This window comes from Triturus cristatus, chromosome 7 (genome assembly GCF_964204655.1).
Source record: "Triturus cristatus chromosome 7, aTriCri1.1, whole genome shotgun sequence".
NCBI classification, from domain to species: domain Eukaryota; kingdom Metazoa; phylum Chordata; class Amphibia; order Caudata; family Salamandridae; genus Triturus; species Triturus cristatus.
In genome coordinates, this window is record NC_140590.1 from 1,143,568,791 (window position 1) to 1,143,589,634 (window position 20,844).

At 45.7% G+C, this 20,844-nt stretch overlaps 1 protein-coding gene across 3 annotated transcripts in view; it reads left to right on the forward strand.

Annotated features, from left to right (window-relative positions):
- PDLIM7 (PDZ and LIM domain 7) overlaps window positions 1-20,844 on the forward strand; it is a 204,825-nt gene that overhangs the window by 68,987 nt on the left and 114,994 nt on the right. For all 3 annotated transcript variants that reach the window (XM_085618331.1, XM_085618330.1, XM_085618329.1), the window contains exon 2: window positions 1,392-1,499. In XM_085618331.1, coding sequence (XP_085474457.1) covers window positions 1,398-1,499 — 102 coding nt within the window. In that variant the 5' untranslated portion in view covers window positions 1,392-1,397. The remainder of the gene's footprint in view (window positions 1-1,391; window positions 1,500-20,844) is intronic.

Sequence of the window (20,844 nt, forward strand, 5' to 3'; positions counted from 1 at the left end):
TATCGATTCCTGTTCATGCACTTTACCATTTGATGAAGTGAAGAAAGATTAAAAAACATTTGAATTGCTCACTTTTAAAAATTAGAAAACTATTGTGGATTATTTTACAATTCAGATCAAGTCTAAACAATATTTAACATGATTAATGATATTCAAATAAAAAAAGCATTAAAATCAAAACATCCTCTAATGTTAAGAAAACCATCTCCAACATTGTTTCCATTCCCAGTTAAGAATTCAAATGTGCTTGTAAGCATACAGTTTTTATGTTTTTTGTGAATGTAGGAATATATTTGTTCGGTTTTTAAAAAATGTGCATGAATGAACCCTCAGGTTTTCTTCATTCTGGAATTTGCATTAATGGGTTCCCCATAAGTGCCCTGGCAATGTAACACATATTTTTCGTCATTGTTTGCTCTTCTCAGTCAGTTCCTCATAAATGTATTTCTTTGTTAATGTATTCTTCACTGTCGGATAAATCCAATGAAGCCTCTATCTTATCCCCAAGTAGAGTTGGAGACTTTAAAGGGTAACATCTGGGGCGCTAGACAAGTATGTGATAGTCTGTTTATCTTCCCCCATACATAAAATGCTAGAAAATATTCATGAGCGACATCCTCAGTGTCACCTGGTAGGCACCTAGCGCTGTGCCGCGTAGAACACAAATTCCTGCTCACACTCTCCCATACTCACTGCCACGTGCGCCTCAGCATGTTACTCTTCCTTGGAATTCACCAAACCATTTCCTACACCCCTCAATTATGATACCAGCAGAGAAACACGGAAGAGTGTCAACGACAGCTCAGGGCGGAATGGGACAGTCCATTATTCGTCAGCATTGAAAGGCACTGACATTTCTCCAGAGAGGCGTGTAACCCTTGAGGCTGTCTTTGTTCACCTGCCTGCGAGACCTGATGTGTAGAAAATCTTGAACTGACTCATTTGTGTCTGAGGTACCAGTTATTTTTCCTCAGGTGCGTGTGTGACTCTCAAGCTTACTGAATTTTGCCCTGATGTGTCAGTATTGTGCCCTCAATTTGCTCCACTATGAATCACAGTTTCTCCTGTGTTTCTGTGGGGCTTACTGTTTGTCCCAGTGTGTCCAACTCACTCCTCTTTGTATATGGGTGTCCAGTGTTTTACTCCAACAGTTTATATGGCCCTAAAACTTGCTATTGGGTGTGTCTTAGTTGGACTGACCAAACATTTGCTCCAGGAAGTGGTCAACTTCCTCTCCTTTGCTTTCTGAGGGTCTTGGCATGTGTGTGTGCATGTTTCTGAGTATTTTGTAATTGCCCTGGCTGTTTGTGACTCTTTGCTCCTTGCACCAGAGGGGCCAAGCGTTTCCCTCCTGCAGTTGATCCCATGTGACATGTTTCTTTGTCTTCCAGGCACAGATGGACATGGAGTCATACAAGGTGACCCTGGATGGCCCTGCTCCCTGGGGCTTCAGGCTGCAGGGCGGGAAAGACTTCAGCATGCCGCTGTCCATCTCTAGAGTAAGTGCCCTACTCTCTTATTATCCAATAGCAAGATGGAGCGGAGATGGCCTCTGTTGATAATCGGTACCCGGGGATGTATGGGTTCCAGGGATAAGGGTATCTCTGTGGTCCGTCATTTGCACATACCAGCAGGGTCCTCCTTTACTCAAGGATATACTTTTGAAGTAAATCCTTGAGTATCTTCTCAGTAAGTTCCAGTCCGGTTTTAGACCTTGGCGATACCACGTAACCTGATACATTTGATATCCCTAGTGATCAGCAGAAAGCATTCAATGGTATTCATATGTGTTGGCCTTTCCTTACTGAACACTCTGCAGCATTCCACATGGTCAGTCATGATACCCCTAGCAGCACCTTCCAAAAATGCTCCTCTGGGATGCGACTTACATGGTTCCCATTGCTTCTTACAATCCATGATAGTTTTTGCAACAATCCTATTCTGTAGTCGTGTATAGCTGGCACCGCAGGGTCCTGCCCCATCTTTAATAGTCTTTGAATTGTTAATAGACAAACATTCCATTCCTGTCAATCAGTGCACCAACACAGGTATATCTTAGGGTGACAGGTCTCATAGAAGAAACAACAAAAATGGATTAAAGATCTCACAAAACAAGATACAGAACGTTAAAAAGGTAGATATTGAAACTATCAAAACCTTTCAAATAAAAAACTCGAAAACCTGCTCTCCAATTCCAGTTCCACCTTATAAAGCAAACTTAATTCTATGTATTAATTATATTTATGTATACAGAGCTGGCTTGTCACCTTATTCCATTTAGCATTTCTTGAAAAGATTTTTGGATTAAACAAAGGTTAAGGATGGGAACCTCTGGATGAGGGTCGACTGTATTATCGGCGGTCCAGAAAATGTCTAAGTTTCGAAGACGAGGGGTTACTTGGCATCTTGGATATCGTAGCCATGATTATGGGGCCTAGATCCCTTCTGACAAGGGGAGGGTCTCAGAACTGACTTGATAGATGAAGGAGGCCACTTTGTAAAAGCAATTATTCAGAGCCTTCTTGAACGCAGAGTCAGACTGGGTTGGACTCTCAGGTGAGAGTCAGGGTTTCATGATGTGAGGTCCTTGGACATTGATAGCTCTACCTCTAGGCTTCTTCGTGTTACATTTGGCATTGGAGATCGATTTTGCATTTCCAGGGGAAAGGACTTGGCTGTGTAGTAGTTTGAATTCAGTATTTTGCTCCACTGGGAGGCAAGAGAGGTCTTTCATTGATAGGTTAATACGTTTAGAGTTCCTTAGGTTCAAGGGCTGACCTTTTTAATTTCAAACAAATTCTTGCTACCTGACTGTTTCATTTTTTGCTGTCCGAACAAAGACTAGACAGCCATTATCTAGCCATGGAACACACACTACCATTGTTAGAAGTAGCATCAAGTGTATAATTTATGTTCTTCGAGACAATTGTGATTTGATGACCAAAAGGTAGTTCTGCGTCAACAGAGAATATAAGTTTGTTTTTTTAACGTTTCTTTGGCCATGGGAATAAAGAGCATTGTGGGTTGGATCCAGTGTTCTAGTGGAGGACTTCTGGGCGTTGTTACGGGCATGCCCCAATAGCTCAACTGAAATTAGTTTTTTTTTTTTAAACATATTTTATTTGTCAAAAACACAGAGCAGAGCTCTGTAACCCAGAGTCTTCTTTAGCATCAATATACATTATCATTACTTTGACACTTTTCTCATATAGGGAAAAAATAATGAAAGAACTTGCAATTTAAGCAAAACAGAAAAAAAACCCAAAGAACAAACAAAACCCCCCACCCCCAACGTATCGCACTATTAACCACACAAAATCAAGTTATTCAGTCAGAGCAACAGTCCTACGCTCACCACAATACCTTACAAAAAAGGCTCTTATCCCACCTAGTGTATATAAAGGAAAAGAGAGAAAAATAAATAAATTACCCCCAGCAAAGGGTGGGTGGGGGGGGGGGGGAGAAGATTAGAGCCGGTCCGAGCCCTGTGCCGAAACAGGCTCCAACTCTAGTCCCCGATAATCTGCCCAGCGCTTCCAGATTTTGTAGTGTTTACGGGGGCACCCCCTCGCTACAAAAACCCATACAAAAATCTAGACCTGTCTTCCAAACCGAGACGGAGGGCGCGACTGACGCCTTCCAGGCTCTAACAATGTCACGCTTGGCAACGGTAAAGCCCAGGAGCATAAGGTGACGTTTGTAGACGTTGCCACGATATCATCCATAACGTGCAGGAGAACGAGCTTAGGTGAGCGAGGGAGGTCTCAACCCAAAACCTCTGACAGGCATATCATTACTCCCCGCCAAAACCGCCCCAGCACGGAGCAATGCCATATGGAAGGAAGCCCTCTTCATGCATGCAGCGTAGACACACCGGAGAAGCCACCAAGCCCCATTTTCATTTAATTCAAAACACAGTGGCAGACTGGTAAAAGGTCTACATAAGCTTTCCAGTATCTAACTTGTGCTCAGATGTTGGTCTGAAGTTGAACCATTTCATATCGCAGTTTAAAGGTTTCCGCATTTTTTATACTTTTCAACAGGTTATCTACTAATAAAACACCAACTTATCTTACCATCTTCTGGGATTATGAGGTGGAGAACTGTTTCTTTTTCTTTGTTAGCAATTTTGCTTTTCCAAGGTACTGGACCTTGATCAGCTGGCCTTTTCTGGCCTGCAATCACTTGCTATGTCCTCGGTGGCACAGTTGGTGTAGGCTTTCAGAAAAGTGCTGATAACATACCTGTTATAATGTGTTTCACGGCCTGATACCTCTAAGAAATTACTATGTTCATGACTGTAGCTGCACTCCTAGGCATGAACAGGGGCGGCTCTAGGCTCATGGTGGCCCTGTGCAGGGAGCGCAGGTAGGGGGCCCCGGAAGAGGGGGTCCGGGCGGGGCGGAGCTCAGGAAGGAGTTTTAATAAAACGTCCAGAAAAGACGTTAGATGACCAGTAACATGGTAACAGAAAAACGACGTTTACTTTTTGAGAGCTCATCACTTGGATACTTTGTTTTAGAATCTGGGTCTCTGGAGGGACCCCTTTCAACAAGAAAAACACGTTGCGCGTCCGTAAGAGAGTTCGGCCACAAAGTAGGAGCCCTCCAATCACATAAATCATATTCAGAACACGGGTCTGTAACATGGTCTTGCTCTTTGGCTTCCTTTTCAATACCAGCATCATCCGTCTCTAAACTCTGAACCTCCTTCAGAATGCTAGATGTTGATGGACCGATGAATGATGTTTCAGTTTCTCTGTCTGAGGGTCTTTTGTAATAATCCTCATCCTGAGTTGGTAATTGCTGCATGTGTGTATCAATTTCAGAGTCACCTTGTTCATTTTCATTGGTCTGCTCATGAGTATCATTCTGCTCATGGATATCATCATTTTTTTGTTCTTCTTTATGGTTGTCAGCGCCTGTTTTACCTAGTGCATCAGCAGTACTCTGGCCAGAGGATTCTACATCTTTAGGTTTCCCTTGGGTGATAAAGTTCAGGATTGCTCCTTCCTGTGACATTACGAAAGCCTGCTGAGCCACCTTTCTCTTTCGTTTAGAATAACCAGATTTGTGTACTCAAATTCTCTTCATTTTGCTTGCAATGCAGCGGGCGAGGCTAGCAGTGGGTAGGAAAAAAAAGAAGACAATCAGCAGTGGCGGCTGCTGAAAGATTTTGATGTGTCATTTTTATTTTCTTGCAAAAACAACAGTTGATGGACAGAATGCAGAACAATGTCATACATTCACCCCAGTACAGAGATCTGGGCCTAAATCTGTCGTTTTTTTGCTCACCACACCACCCCAGTTCAGACATGGCCATATGCAAATCAGCCTTGACCCTATGCCTCATGGGAACAGTCCAGCCCGAACTGCCAAGCCATGTCTTCCCTGGACTACACAATGAAGGACCAGCATACCTTAATGAACGAGTGAATTTCCACCAACCTACCAGGAAAATATGTTCCAGAACCATCTCCCTAGCAGCCACCCAATGCAGCCGCTGATAAAACAGTGGAGGCCGCTACTTCTCCCACCTGGCAGTGAAGACCTGAAAACCCTCCCCCTGCACCTCAGAGCCTCACCATCGCTCCAGCAGTTCAGGAAGGACCACAAGACCTCGCTGTTCAACCAACAAGCAGCATGATCCAGCAGCATGAATCCCACACCGCCTCGAAACCCTTATGTGTGAAGCAGCTGAGCTTTACAAACCCTGACTGATTGATGGTAATTACTCTTCCCACTACATGTATGACACATTGTGAGGACTAGCCACATATTGAAGGTTTATTTGAAGAGTGTTATAAAACTATAGGGTAGATCATGTGACTTGGCATACAAGGTCTGTTTTCTCAGTCCACTGAGAACAGTAGAGCCTGGAGAATAGTTCATGATCTATTTGGGAAGTGACCTTAGCAGGAAGAGAGTAAGCTACCTTGAAATCATGGCACACAGAGACCTGTCTCAGTACGTCACTAACTGATCCTGAAGACAGACCAGGTCTCAGAGGTGGGCAGTTTAGTCTGTGGGGTTCCGCAGGGGTCAGCGCTCTCGCCACTCTTATTCAACCTCTACTTGCAACCACTGATAGAGTCACTGGCAAACATGAAGTGTAAAGTATTCAACTATGCCGACGATACTCAGCTTTTGCTGAGCATCGACAATACATCATCGGCACAATCAGTGGCTCAAGACATCCTACGCTTCACAGTGAATTGGATGTCATCTAACTTGCTGAAAATCAATCCGGATAAAACGGAAGTCCTGGTTATTTCAACTGCTGTGTCCCCCTGGAGCGACCTATACTGGCCACAAGAGCTAGGCCCTACCCCTAAACCATGCCCCAATGTCAAGAGTCTGGGGATGAAAATCGATCAAGAACTCTCAATGGCTAATCAAGTTTCTGCTGTAGTTGGCTGCTGTACTAACTTAATCAGGCAACTACGTAAACTCGCCCCCCTGCTCTCGAGGAATATGCTGCAAACCATTGTGTCAGCCACAATAGTGTCTAGAATAGACTATGGAAATGCGCTGTATCTCGGCCTTCCAAAGTATTCCATTAGCCGTCTCCAGGTCATTCTAAACGACGCAGCACGCCTGATCTTTGGAGTACCAAGGAGGACCCATGCTTCCCCCCTGCTCCATCGATTACACTGGCTGCCCATGCTACAGAGAGTGGAGTTCAAAAGCATGTGTATCTGCCACAAAGCATTACACGGACAGGCGCCAGCTTATATAAAAGAAAGGCTCGAGCTCCACGAACCTAAACGCATCTTGCGATCATCGGGTTCTTTCTTACTGTCTCAACCACGCTTTAAGCTAACCACCAAAGGAGGCAGATCTTTCTCAGTGCAGGCTCCTATCAACTGGAATAAGCTGCCAGAGGCGCTTCGTAGAGAGCCCAATCTCCTCCGCTTTCGGAAGTCTTTGAAGACCTTACTCTTCAAGAATGCGTTTCCCGCTTCAATAATGAACTGCTAGACCTGCCATCTATATATCTTTCCCGTCTTTCGTTCTGTACTTGGTCAGTAGCGCTTTGAGACCTGTCGGTGAGTTGGCGCGATACAAAACCCAGATACAATACAATACAATACAGGTAACCAAAGACTCGTCCACTTTACCACATTGTCAAAAGACAAAATACAATATATTTAATTAAGGTTTCTTGTATAGTACCATATTCCAGCAACCAGTTCTGCTCGCTTTCAGAGCACCTATTAAACAAGGATTAATTACAGTGAGTCCTAAGGCTATGAAAAGGCACTAGAGGTTCACTGAAGCAAAATTAATGTGCAAGGAACATCCAGTCAGGAGACAACTTTCAAGCAGACGTACGAATCACTAGCACAGCGTACCAACGACCCCATTGGCCGTGACATAAGCAAGGAAAATGGCCCCTTTGGCTGCTCAGGAAGTAAAATATAGCAATTATCAGGGTTCAATGGGCCCCTGAGGGTTTTGGGTCTCAGCACCACTGTACTTGCTGAACCAATGGTAACTATGCCCCTAGTATGGACAGAGAAGGCTGCTTCACCAATTGCAAACTGAGGACTAGTTAAACTAGTTTTCTCTGCTAGTCACATGACAAGCACTGGAATGTAATTAAAGAAATGATCAAGAAGCCAGTCTCCTACCAAGGTCTCTGCAAAAGGGCATTAGATTGAGTTAACATGGGTAGGCACTGCCATCCTATTCCAGGCATCCATCCATAGGTGCTTGCATTTCATGTCTGCCTCAACACCATATAAACAGACATAACCAAATGCCAAGTACATTTGAACACTCGATGTTTTAAAAGATTTGTGCAGGCAGATCCACTCATTAGATCACAAGTATCAGCTTCATACTCTGTTTTCATGATTGTTGATAAGTAATTGTAATCATTTTGATGAATCCTTAACATTACGTCTAACACCTCGTACCCTGCTCTCCTCTTCCCCCCAATACGACCGTGTCTCCCAAGTTACACCTCCAAAAGTCACCATGCCTCCCTTCAGCCACAAGTAAACACCGCCCCTGCACTCCTGACTCACTCTTCCCTCAACATACAGCGCCGATCTGTACCACTCCCTACCCCTGGCGCACGGTGACCACCTCTCCGACCCGCGCCCTCTCAGAGATGAATCGTGAGAAAGAGGCTCTCTCTCACGATTCATCATGCCCTCCCTTCCCATGACCACCAGAATACCTCCAGCTCGCCACCTCACATGGCTTACCTCACCCAGACCCAAAGCACACACCATCTACAATAACATCCTCACCCAACCTTCCCCACGCCCCCGGCTCCTCACCCCCACGGGCTGGGATACATTCCTACGCCTGATCTGCCCTCCTCCCCAGGGCTCCCCACACCCTCGTCCAATGGCTCACCTTCCCTCTGGTTCACTCTGCAGTGGCACACGCTGACCTCCTCACTCCCCCTCCCCATGCCCTGACCCTCGGGCTGCTCACCTTGCAGCTGGCACCAAAGGTTGCACACTGGCATGCTATCCTCTGCAAGGCGGCCTTTCTTGCCCAGGGTCTCTAGGCGTGCCGGTGCATGGCCTCGGCCGGTCTCGGTGCTGCTCGCTGCACGCCGGGCACGGGTGCTGCCACCCCTCCTGCCGCCAGTGATGCGTGGTGCTTCTGTAACCCCTTTGCGAGCATGCAAGCCTCCGGAGGTGCCAGATCTGGACTATTAAAACAAGCTCGATTCTCCTGGAAAAAAAGTTCTAAACAAGCACAAGACCTACCAGAAGAGCCCGAAACAAGGCCGACCCCACACAAAGACGAGACTGGGTTAGAAAGGAAAAGAGTATAAGAACAACCGTTCAGCGTGCATCACATTGGATTTAGCACGCCTCAGTCGTTCATGCGCCAAATCCCTGCCAGGGGCCACCACGAATATGTATTGTATCCGATTCCTCGTGGTGGCCCCTGGGGTTTGGTGGCTCTGTGCAGGTGCACAGCTTGCACATGCCTAAGGCCGCCCCTGGCATGAATATCAAATTTGGCTAGAAAGGGCAAGCACCTGCTATCCACAACATGCCCTTAAGTGCTGCCTTCGCTGCCCTTGCTGTTCCTGGTCTCAGTAGGTAAGAAAAAACTTCATTTCCAGAAAATGAACAGGGCTCCATAACCTTATTTAGTGTCTGCATTGTCCAAGCTTTGCCCTTGCTTACCCCTTTCTGCAACAGCAAATAAGATGCAGTTGAAGGGCTAATGCTGGGTCAAGGGATCAACCCTGTAATATGATTGGGTGTCAAAGGGTGAGAATTGTGTCTTCCTGTTCCTCTGGCATCAGTGCATTTCAGAACTAAAAGTGTGCAGTTCAGGCCTCAACAAAAAGTACACAAATGAAGAAGTCATTGATTTCAGGTGTGTTAGTCTAATCAGTTCAATAAGAGCAAAAAAAACTAAAACACCCAGAAAGCATTAGGCTATCACACAAAAGGGCACAGCTGGAAACAATGTGCCTAAGGCCCTTGAGGTAGGTGGCCGTGCTAGCAGTAATATTGACCTTGCTTGATTACGACAGGGCCAGACAATAGCATCAATATTTGCAAGATTATCGCGTTCACATAATGAATGCCGTCTTCTAAAAATTCAAAGAACCGTATCTTCTACAAGGTTTGCTTTGTAGCAGTGCCAATTTAAGCGGTGCAGTGAGGATGTTTATACTTTAAGCAGAATTCAGAGGAAAGTCTGCAGGTTCTTCAATCTTGTATCCTGCCTCCAGCTGCACCCATCTTCATGTTCTTGTATCAAAGACTGCATACAGTCTGCCTTAAGGTGGGGAAAGAAGGAACAATGACAGAGAGACAACAAAGACACCGTAAACTTCCAGGAGCTGCGCGCCCCCCAGCGCCTTGAGACCCTTTTGGGTGAGTAGTTGAGCTTTACAAACCCCTGATTGATTGACTGATTGAGAGACGTGAAAATGTAAAGAAAGAGAGACATGCAACAAAAGGTGGGTGACCAGAGATTGGAAGAGGTAGGGAGCGGACATGGAGGGAAAGATATAGGGGCAAGGAAAGGGTGCGAAAGGGAGTTCGTTTAGAGGGGAAGATGAAGCGGAAGCAACAAAGACAAAAGATCTAGAGAGAAGGGACAAGAAGGTGCGGCATCAATTGGGGAAGGAGAAAAATCGAAGAATGGAGAAGAAACAGCGCAAGGCATGAAGGGGAGAAAGGCTGGGAAAGAGAAGACGTGTGAGTGAAGGGGCAAGGACGGAGGGATAAAGGAGAGACTCGGAAAAAATGATACAGGAAGGAGTGATGAAAAGAAGAGGTAACCAGGGGCAGCTCCTCCATTAGGGCGGAGGAGCGTCGCCCCACTGCTTTGCTCGCAGTGCAAGAAGCAGAAACATAAAATGGTAAAACTACCATTTTATGTTTCTGCTTCTCGCACTGCGAGAAAGCAGAAGGGTTTGGTTCGGGGTGAGCGGGTCTGCTCAAAAGCAGGGGAGTAGTGGCTTGCCCAATGCTGTCGGCCCTGGAGAGCCGATCAAACTATTCATGCGCACTCTCCCTTTTCTCTATGTAGGCTGCAGGCAGCCTACATAGAGAAAATGGCCTCCCCATAGGAGCCCGGCTGGGCGCTGTCCCCACCAATCACAGCACTGCCAAAACAGCATTGTGATTGGCTTAGGGGAAGGGAGGGAGGCTGCCTGTGTCTGCTTCCTGTTCAGGAGAGCAGCAGGAAAACACAGGACCCGGCCAGGAGCTGAGGCGGCATGGGACCCGGGAAGGTACGTTTTTATGTTTATTTTAATTACCCCCCCCCCTGCGAACCTGGGCGCCCCCCCCCCCCCACACCCGGAAGCCATGCCGTCCGCGACTGGAGGTAACGTTTGGAGAGTAGTGAGGAACAGAAGGAGATACTTAGAAACAATGGACAGATGAGAGCTGAAGAGTCAAAGAAGATTGTGAGGTAGGAAAGCAGAAGATGGGGTGAAGGGGCAGTGTTGCAGAAAGAAGAAAAATAGACGAGGTGCGAAAATGCGAAACTGGCGATGATTGTTAAAACAGGCAGATGTATACCTCACTTAGCTCTTCCAGGTGTGGAGATGGGTGGAAAGGATGGACTGTCACTTCTTGTGGTGTTTTACCCAGGGCTTTAAGTGGGCTGGTTCTCACCGGTGCTGAGCACCGTCAGTTTTTTAAAGGGGGCCTTGGAACGGGTTTCTATCGGGCTCTATTTTGTGCCCTGGCACATGCGGTCCGTTTTTTCCCTGGACTGCAGTGACAGCAGGCACATCGATGTGCGCATGCTCACACTGCTCACTTCTCACTAGTGGAGAAGTTACGGCATGACCTAATGCCAAGTGAGGGTTGTAGAGAAGGGAAATCCTTTAAATAGTCATTTTCTCGCTGGATATCCCTTCTCTTTTTAGGTCTCGCCTTGCTATCACGTAAGCGATCTCAAAGCGAGACTGTAGTAAGGGGCATTTAAAAGTGCTCCGAAAAACCGATTGCATGGCGAGCACGCGCACAATCACGCGCATCGTGCCGCCATGCAATCCGTTTGGCATCGCACTTCAAAGGGTCCGCTCCCCCGTCTGGAATGCGCTCCCCCGCCAAGCGCGCGCGCCACGCTCCGCCGGGCTTGTCTTGTTCTGAACTTGCAGTGGGCGCACTGATCTCAACTCCGTTAACTGAAACACAGACTATTACCTTCCATCCCCGAAGAGCGGCGGCACTTCCTGTTCCGTTTCCAGGTTCTCGCCGTGCCACATTCACTGTGTGTCATTCCAGATCTGTCTCCCAGTCGAGACGCATGTGTCGCTTCCCATTGTAGCTCAGCCTGCCATCTGCCAGGCAGTGAATCAGTGTCTGCCGTTACCTTCCCAGTGAGTCCCCATGTTACAGCTTGGCGCAGAAATCGAACGTCCTCTGTCACTGGAACTGTATCAAGTTCCCTTTCCACTGTACAACGGAGACGTGGCATCGCCTGCAATTGCAGCTCGGCCTTTTAGCAGAGAGGCGCATTAATGATCATTAAAACACCGGTTCTACTGTACTTGAGTTTAACAGCGAGTTAACGCGCCTCCGACACCATTCGGTACAACACCTGTCAGTCACGGATTAGAATTCACGTCCACTGACTCCGCAATTCATATTTCGGCGGTTTATTCAAATGAGTGATTTTAATGTAGATGATAAGTGCTCACGTCTGTTTACAGTGCTACAAAACTGTGTTTCCAAGCACTACATGAAAGCTGATTTTCTGCGAAGCACTGCCTCACTGCCCCTTTCGTCTCTACCTCGGGCAAGTTCCAACATTGTTTGACAGCTGGAGAATTGTATTTCCATCGTCTCCATTAGGCACATTGGAAGGGCGCTGCGTGCCTACGAAAGGGTGAAACCTTTGAGAAGTCCACCAGAAAAAATATTCTGAAACATTATTTGAAGTGATCGCGGAAGCTTTTTGATATCAATGACTACATCACATGTGTTTACTACACACAAAATAATGATGCAAGCAGGAGAAATAAAAGGACCTTAAATTAACAGTTATACAACATCCCCTCTGTGTCTGAGCAATTGTCGAGTTTAATCTTATGCGAAATAGCTCAGAAACCCCGACCACCCCTCATCTGAGTACAGACAATTAGATTAGACCTGGCAGCAGGTTCTTTCTCATACAACCACCTCCCAGGTATGATTCCTATGCGGAAACCCATCATGGAAAAGCATGGCCTTTGAAAACCTCAGTAAACAGCCATTTATGTTGTCCTTTTTAGTTTCTGGCTCGATTTAAGTCATGGAAATGTACCCATATTAAATCTTCCTTCTAAGTAAACCTCTTCGATTCCAACTTATTTCACAAATTGCCACTTGCAACACCCCTACTTCTTGTTCCCGAGAATTAGGTGTGTTGCAAGTGGCAAATACTTTTTCTCTATAATTTTAAGTGTATTTTACAAAAATTATGACAATACAAAAGACAAGCATTTGCAATGCAATAGGTCTCGCAGTAGTTAAAGTTTGAGCTACTGGCGTTGCAAATAATGATGCAACGCCAATAGCTCAAACTTTCAATAATGCGAGACCTAATGCATTGCAAATGCTTGTTTTAAATGGAGGAGAAGCGACATTGTCCTGGTGTCTCCAGGCTTTTCCCGGTGTCACCAGGGCTTAAGTGGAAGCTTTTTTAATAATATATATAAGCCATAGTTGCTGCTTATTTATCTTATGAAACTAACAACCATTGACAAAGCCAATAGTCCTGACTTCTTTTTGGTATGATGTTACTTGTTGCATCATATATCTGGATGCAATGACAGAAACAGCAAAATACAAGTCAGGCGGCACACTATGCTAAGTTCTGATTTATAGCTTACGTTTTTTAAGCCACGCCCTTAAATACATTGGCCACGCCCCTTTGAGAGACCCCTCTGTTTTTCCATCCTACTTAAAGCCCTGGTTTTACCCTTTCTCGCTGTGGCGATGAGTGGCATCTGCTGTGCTTGTACAGCCTTTCGTGTAACCTGGTGGTCTAGTTGGAGCATTGAATATCTGAATGGGGTAATTTGATGCATTTGATTTGGGTTTGTACTTCAGTTCCTGGTATGTGGTGGTCTGAATGAGTTTATTGCATGACTTCATGGTCCTGGCATGCTTAGATGGAGTTTAAGGTGCTGTGGATCCTGGTTGTTGTTTTGTGTTTGTTCTGAAGGGGTCTGAGCTCGGTTTTTGAACATCATATCCTCGTTTCGAATGTTTTGAAGACGTTGAGCACTGATCCTTGGTTTACGGTTTTAGTTTTTTTTTTAGGATGTTTAGGTTTATTTTTATTTGGTGGTTCCTGGTTTAGGAATGCTTTAGGTGCAGTTATTTTCATGCTGCACACTTTGTTTACTGAGTATGCTTTGCACAACCAAGGAAAGGGTTATGCATTTTTAGGTCTGGCTTTAGCCAATTTGTTTTAATTTTGCTGGAATTTTATGTACAAGCGCTTACTTATAGCGGCTTTCAGCAAGTCCTCTGCATCCAATGGACTGTTATTGTGTCATTCGCCATTTTCTTCTGTTCACTAGGCATGCAGCATGGGGCAGTGAATCAGCCCACTTCAGCCATTCGCTTACTACACTGTGAGTGATGGCATTCGGCCCTTTTACTAGGAGTAGCTCTACACACAAAGTAGTTCCTTTACATGACAATGACAACTATTTTTGCTTTTAGCCAAAGTTTCTTTAGATTGATAAGTGCCTGGCAGCTCCCAAAGCAATTCATTTTGTGGAAACCATGACAAAAAAAACAAGCACTGACAATGCTAAAAAGCGGACTGCTAATGCCAAACCTTTTGGCTTTGACAATGCTTGTTTTCTGCGTTCGACGTGTTGACATTGTGGGATGTGCTCTTTTGTGGTTTGTGCTATGCAGGAATCTAACAAGGGGAACCAGCATAGGAAAGTAAATACATCTGCAGAGTGCAGACGGAAGAGGGCGGACAAGCAAATCCTAGGTCAACCGGTTCCACTAAAGCAGAGGTATTCAAACTGTGGGGCGCACCCCCCTGGGGATCCGTGGCTGCATTACCAGGGGGGCGCAAATTTCTCAGTACACACTTGTAAATGAAGATGGCCTGGAAGTGCATTTTCACATTTCTAGGCTGCCTTCATTTACATGAAGCACTGCTATTGTTTAGCCCATCAATTTCGGGGAACAACCTTTACAACGCAACTTTTACAACGCACTACACTTACAACGCATTTTTTACAACGCAAAATCCATTACAACGCACTACACTTACAACGCATGACACTACAACGCATTTTTAAAAACTACCTTTACAACGCATTCCATTACAACGCCTACCATTACAACGCATAATATTACACTACACTATCCAACACTTACCCTACTGTTGCACCCCCTGGAGTTAGAATAGCAATTTTTACCCCTATACTATCCAACACCTACCCTACTGTTGCACCCCCTGGAGTTAGAATAGTAATTTTTACCCCTATACTATCCAACACTTACCCTACTGTTGCACCCCCTGGAGTTAGAATAGTAATTTTTACCCCTATACTATCCAACACTTACCCTACTGTTGCACCCCCTGGAGTTAGAATAGTAATTTTTACCCCTATACTATCCAACACTTACCCTACTGTTGCACCCCCTGGAGTTAGAATAGTAATTTTTACCCCTATACTATCCAACACTTACCCTACTGTTGCACCCCCTGGAGTTAGAATAGTAATTTTTACCCCTATACTATCCAACACTTACCCTACTGTTGCACCCCCTGGAGTTAGAATAGTAATTTTTACCCCTATACTATCCAACACTTACCCTACTGTTGCACCCCCTGGAGTTAGAATAGCAATTTTTACCCCTATACTATCCAACACTTACCCTACTGTTGCACCCCCTGGAGTTAGAATAGTAATTTTTACCCCTATACTATCCAACACTTACCCTACTGTTGCACCCCCTGGAGTTAGAATAGCAATGTTTACCCCTATACTATCCAACACTTACCCTACTGTTGCACCCCCTGGAGTTAGAATAGTAATTTTTACCCCTATACTATCCAACACTTACCCTACTGTTGCACCCCCTGGAGTTAGAATAGTAATTTTTACCCCTATACTATCCAACACTTACCCTACTGTTGCACCCCCTGGAGTTAGAATACACATTTTTACCCCTATACTATCCAACACTTACCCTACTGTTGCACCCCCTGGAGTTAGATTAGTAATTTTTACCCCTATACTATCCAACACTTACCCTACTGTTGCACCCCCTGGAGTTAGAAAAGTAATTTTTACCCATATACTATCTAATACTTACCTTAAATGCAATTTAATATTATGCGTTGTAATGGTATGCGTTGTAAAGGTAGTTTTTTAAAATGCGTTGTAGTGTCATGCGTTGTAAGTGTAGTGCGTTGTAATGGATTTTGCGTTGTAAAAAATGCGTTGTAAGTGCATGCGTTGTAAAAGTGTGCGTTGTAACGTCATACATCCACCAATTTCACTCTCATGCAGAGGCACAACAAGGTCCCCAGTACCAATTCAGGGATTGTTGCTTTCCGACAACCACAAAAAATCAAAAAGTATGATAAGTCTGATGCTGAACACATCCTGAACGGGCAAAGATGTGGCTGTAACAATGAAATATTCTGTAAATATTTAGTTGTTTTTGTTCCACTTCAGGCAACTGCCTATAAAATAATGCCCGCATTTTAAATGAAGATTAAATGCCAATTAAACTAATTAGTTGGAAGTTCTCTCTTTTAGGTTATGAAACCTCAATTGGTTAGCACAATCACTGCCATGTCTTGCCTGTGTGTGAGACCACAGAGCTACAGATTTGAATCCTGGTTGGCGTAGTGCACAATTGGGACTTTTGTATTTATAGTGTTATGAGTTCCAAGCCTGTAACATAAAGAATCCTGGATAGGTTTGGCATTATTTTAAAATGGTATTACACACAGTACGATAGACTGGCACAAAATTATTTCATGTTTCAGGTAAAACAGGCACTTAAAAAAAACATACTGTTAGTAATAAGCAGCCAGACAGTACCTGGTGTAAGCATTTTTATAAGTCCATATAAAAGACTTTATAAAACTCGGGACCTTTATGTTATCTCTCAAAAATAATAAAACTGTCACCATGGATCTTCAAGTGACTGCAAAAATGAAATCCTAGATTTGCTCCCAGCCAGCCTTTACATTTGGTGGGTAAGCAACTGCACACATTCACATTCATTTTAGGTAAGTGATGGCCTAATGAATGGGGTGCTGTGGGGACTCATTATTTCATTTACAAATGAACAGAGATCGCTTCCTTAGAGAGATGTCCTGAGGAAGATGACAGGATATTCAGGCTTATTTTTTTTATTGACCAGCACTACCATTAGTGCAGCACTTTCAGTGGCTCTGGTATAGTGGTGTGAAGGTGCATTACACCCCACATATGGTTCTGATACCAGCAAAAGGAGGTTGGGGAGCCATATACCTTGCTGGAATTGGGGGACAGGTCACTCTAGCTGTGCTGGTAACAGTCCCCGAGCAACAGGGGGCCAAAATGTGGGGCTTTCTCCTGTTTTCTAACACAAAGGGGCAGACCGCCTTTGTTGGGCCTCGGGCCTAAGAGCGATGGCCTAGTAGAGCGGGCAGTGAAATACATACCAATGGTGCTGCACATGCAGTGGAACTGGGGTCCAAGGGGGTCAGGTCACAACTAAACCCCAAAGATGGTTGTTTTACTATCCTTTCTTGCTTGCACTGGGGACCAGTCCACCCAACCTGTGCCATTGTTGCTATGGGCCTCAGACCAATGGCCAAAGAGAGGGCACAACTGAAGCAGAGGAAACACCTTAGCTTAGGCCTCACAGAAATGACACAGTGAGGATGGGGCAAATGGAGGCCAATTTCCTAACAAGCGGCAGAGGAGACTGCCCTCTTCACATGACGGTAGCTCTCATTTTTGAAGCAGGTGCAGTGGCACTGGGGTCCAGAAGTGTGAGGGGTCCACTGCATCAGAGTTCTGACTGTCATACTTTACAAAAGAGGCGTGGAGGCTCATTATCCTCGCAAGCATTAGGGCTGAGGGCACCCTTGCTGTAAAGAGGTGGACAACATGTGGGAGCTCATTTCAATTATGTTTCGAGATTGGGTTGGATTGATGGCCAGGCAGGAGTGGTAGATTGCTACTCAGTGACAAAGCTGTCATTGGTGCAGAAGTTGAAGTTGCACTGGGGAAGAGGCGTGTGAGTGGCTCAAATCACCCAAATTTGGAGAGTAGTGTTTTTTTGTCAATTTCAACTTTAATGTCTTTTCCATTTTCCTTTTCTTCTATGCTCCTTAAATGTTTTTACTGGTATCATTGGTAATATGTAACTGATGTAAGTTTGCAACTATGTGGAACCTTATGTAAAGCACTCTGATACCTTTGGGTCTAGCCAGTGCTATATAAAACTCTTTAAATAAATAAATAAATGTATTTGCTCTTTTCCATTTATTGTTGATTATTAGTGCCCAAAAAAGCACTCCTGAAAATGATCTCATGAGCCCCCCTCCCCCCAAGTCATGCCATGAAGTTTTAGCGTCCTGACTTCAAAATATTTTGCTTAAGGGGGGGCTCAGAGCAAAAAAGTTTGAAGACCACTGCATTAAAGGGTTAAGGTGAATCCATGCTGGTTTAGAGCCGTTCCACTGCGTGGTATTTTATTTGTCCTTATTGGCGTGGCCAGGGATAAAAATGTCTTCAAAGCTGCTGTGTGCTGCACACATTTTGTGCCTTCTTGTCTCCTATTTAAAAAAATGCTTCCACTGACCGGCACATTTACGCAGCTCGTGCTCACGGAGCGCATGACTACTCATAGAAGCCACGCCCGCTCCTGGGAGCACACCAATCAGAGTCCACCTTGAATGAGACCTACTTCCAGAAGTAACTCACTTGCGAGACGTTAGGAGTTCCCAAGGACCCCTAACGGATTTCCACGTTATTATAAGGGACTCTAAGAGGAGCCCCTCGCGGCTCCATGAGCGTCTCCACCCCAGGACACCCTTGGATCAGTCCAGCGCTGAAGAGGCGGTTGCTCTGGGCAAGGCCGGCAGTGGCTGTTCCTGGCCCAAGTGAGGAGTGCACGCAGCGCCGATTCTTCAGTGCTCAAAATAACCCACCGTTTTAGAAGGAGCGGCCTGTGTGTTGTACTGTGTTACCGCGCGATCTTGCAAACGGAAGTACAGAGTGTGAAAATTGCACCAGTATTTCCTTTGCTACTTAGGCTATTGCGTATTGTTAGGTTTAAATCAACCAGATGCCATCTGGGAATACTGCGCACCAAATCTCTCCTCCATGGGTTTGCTAGAAGAGCAGATACAGCTTACACTGCTGCTATAGACACGTGACAAAGATGAACTTTGGTGGTCACGTGACACTGGGTTGGGTAAAGTAGTGAACACCCTCTGCCTCGCGGCTAGTAGAATCGCATAATTCCAGTGTCTCTTACAACATCCAATCAGGCAAAACTCCCGTAGGCCCACTCTGGTCGAGTGCACTGTGCCAGAGCGCAGTACCCATGTCATGCAGCCTCATGTAATGTGGTACATTTCCTTCACCATTGGAATATAGAGTACACTATCTGCTGTGTTCCATTCTGTTTTAGAACATGAGAATGTTTTGTCTTAGGAAATTCTTAATGAGACAGTTATACTTGGACAGTTGGTGGATGAGGTGAATATTCTAATTTGGGGGACGAAGGTCAATGTTTTATCTGATCATAAGCCTTTGAAGGAAGTCTTTTCAAAGAAAGGCTGTGACTCAATTTCCTCTAGAATAAGAAAGTGGATCATCTCTCTTCAAGAATTTGATTTTGAAGTAGATTACAATCCTAGTGTCCCGGGTTTTGTTAGTGAGAGAAGTCTGAGAGTGCGCAGATGCCCTGCGTACATGAAAGACTATGTTTAAGTTGGTTTCAGATTAGTGCAGCCTATCTGGGTATGTATGATCAAGGATCTATCGATGTTTATTATAGCTCTTCATTGTATTGGGATGTATATATATATTGCTCCATTACATTTGTGATGTATGTTTATTTATTCCTGTAAAACTTGTAGTAAATTTGTAGTGAACTTATTATTTGTTGTTGTTGAGGGGGAAGATGTGTAATGTGGTACATTTCCTTCACCATTGGAATATAGAGTACACTACCTGCTGTGTTCCATTCTGTTTTAGAACATGAGAATGTTTTGTCTTAGGAAATTCTTAATGTGACAGTTATACTTGGACAGTTGGTGGATGAGGTGAATGAACCTACCTGAGTCACCCATGCTCGTGTTCCTGGTCATCTTTTATTGGAGAACACCACACCTCACTCTCCTCCTGTCATGCAAGGGCACTGCTACATCTCTGCACCGCGTAGCCCTGTATCAGACGGAACTCACAAGGCCTTGCAGTGTTCCAGTGCAGCAAGGGGTACTGCCATATCTCTTTACCATGTCCTACAAGCGCAGATTGGCCCAATGCCTTGTAACTGTAAGAGACAAACCTAATGCAACCTCACACTACTCAATTGCACGAGGGTGCACTGCCAAAGATCTGAGACATACCCTGCAGCCCCACTCTACTTCACGGAATCGGGCACTGCTAATGCTAGGGAGAACCTCACACAGGAGCCTGCGTGCCTACTAGGGGTACAGAGCTAGCATGTCTCCCGGGGGTACAAAGCCAGCATTGCACCCTGGGGGTAAAGAGCCAGCATGTCTCCCGGGGGGGTACAGAGAGAGTATGCATCCCGGGGGTACAGGGCGAGCATGCCACCCGGAGGTACAGAGGCAGCATGCCACCCCATGGGTACAGAGCCAGCATGCCTCCTGGGGATACAGAGAGAGCATGCCTCCCGGGGTACAGAGCCAGCATGCCTCCCAGGGTACAGAGCGAGCATGCCTCCCAGGGTACAGAGCCAGCATGCCTTCCGGTGGTACAGAACCAGCATGCATGGGGGGGACAGAGCGAGCATGCATGGCAGGGGGAGTTACAGAGCTAGCATGTCTCCCGGGGGTACAAAGCCAGCATTGCACCCTGGGGGTAAAGAGCCAGCATGTCTCCCGGGGGTACAGAGAGAGTATGCATCCCGGGGGTACAGGGCGAGCATGCCACCAGGAGGTACAGAGGCAGCATGCCACCCCATGGGTACAGAGCCAGCATGCCTCCTGGGGATACAGAGAGAGCATGCCTCCCGGGGTACAGAGCCAGCATGCCTTTCGGTGGTACAGAGCCACCATGCATGGGGGGGGAACAGAGCGAGCATGCATGGCGGGTGGATTAACAGAGCGAGCATGCCTCCCGGGGGTAGAGAGCAAGCATGCCTACCGGGGGTACAGAGCGAGCATGCCT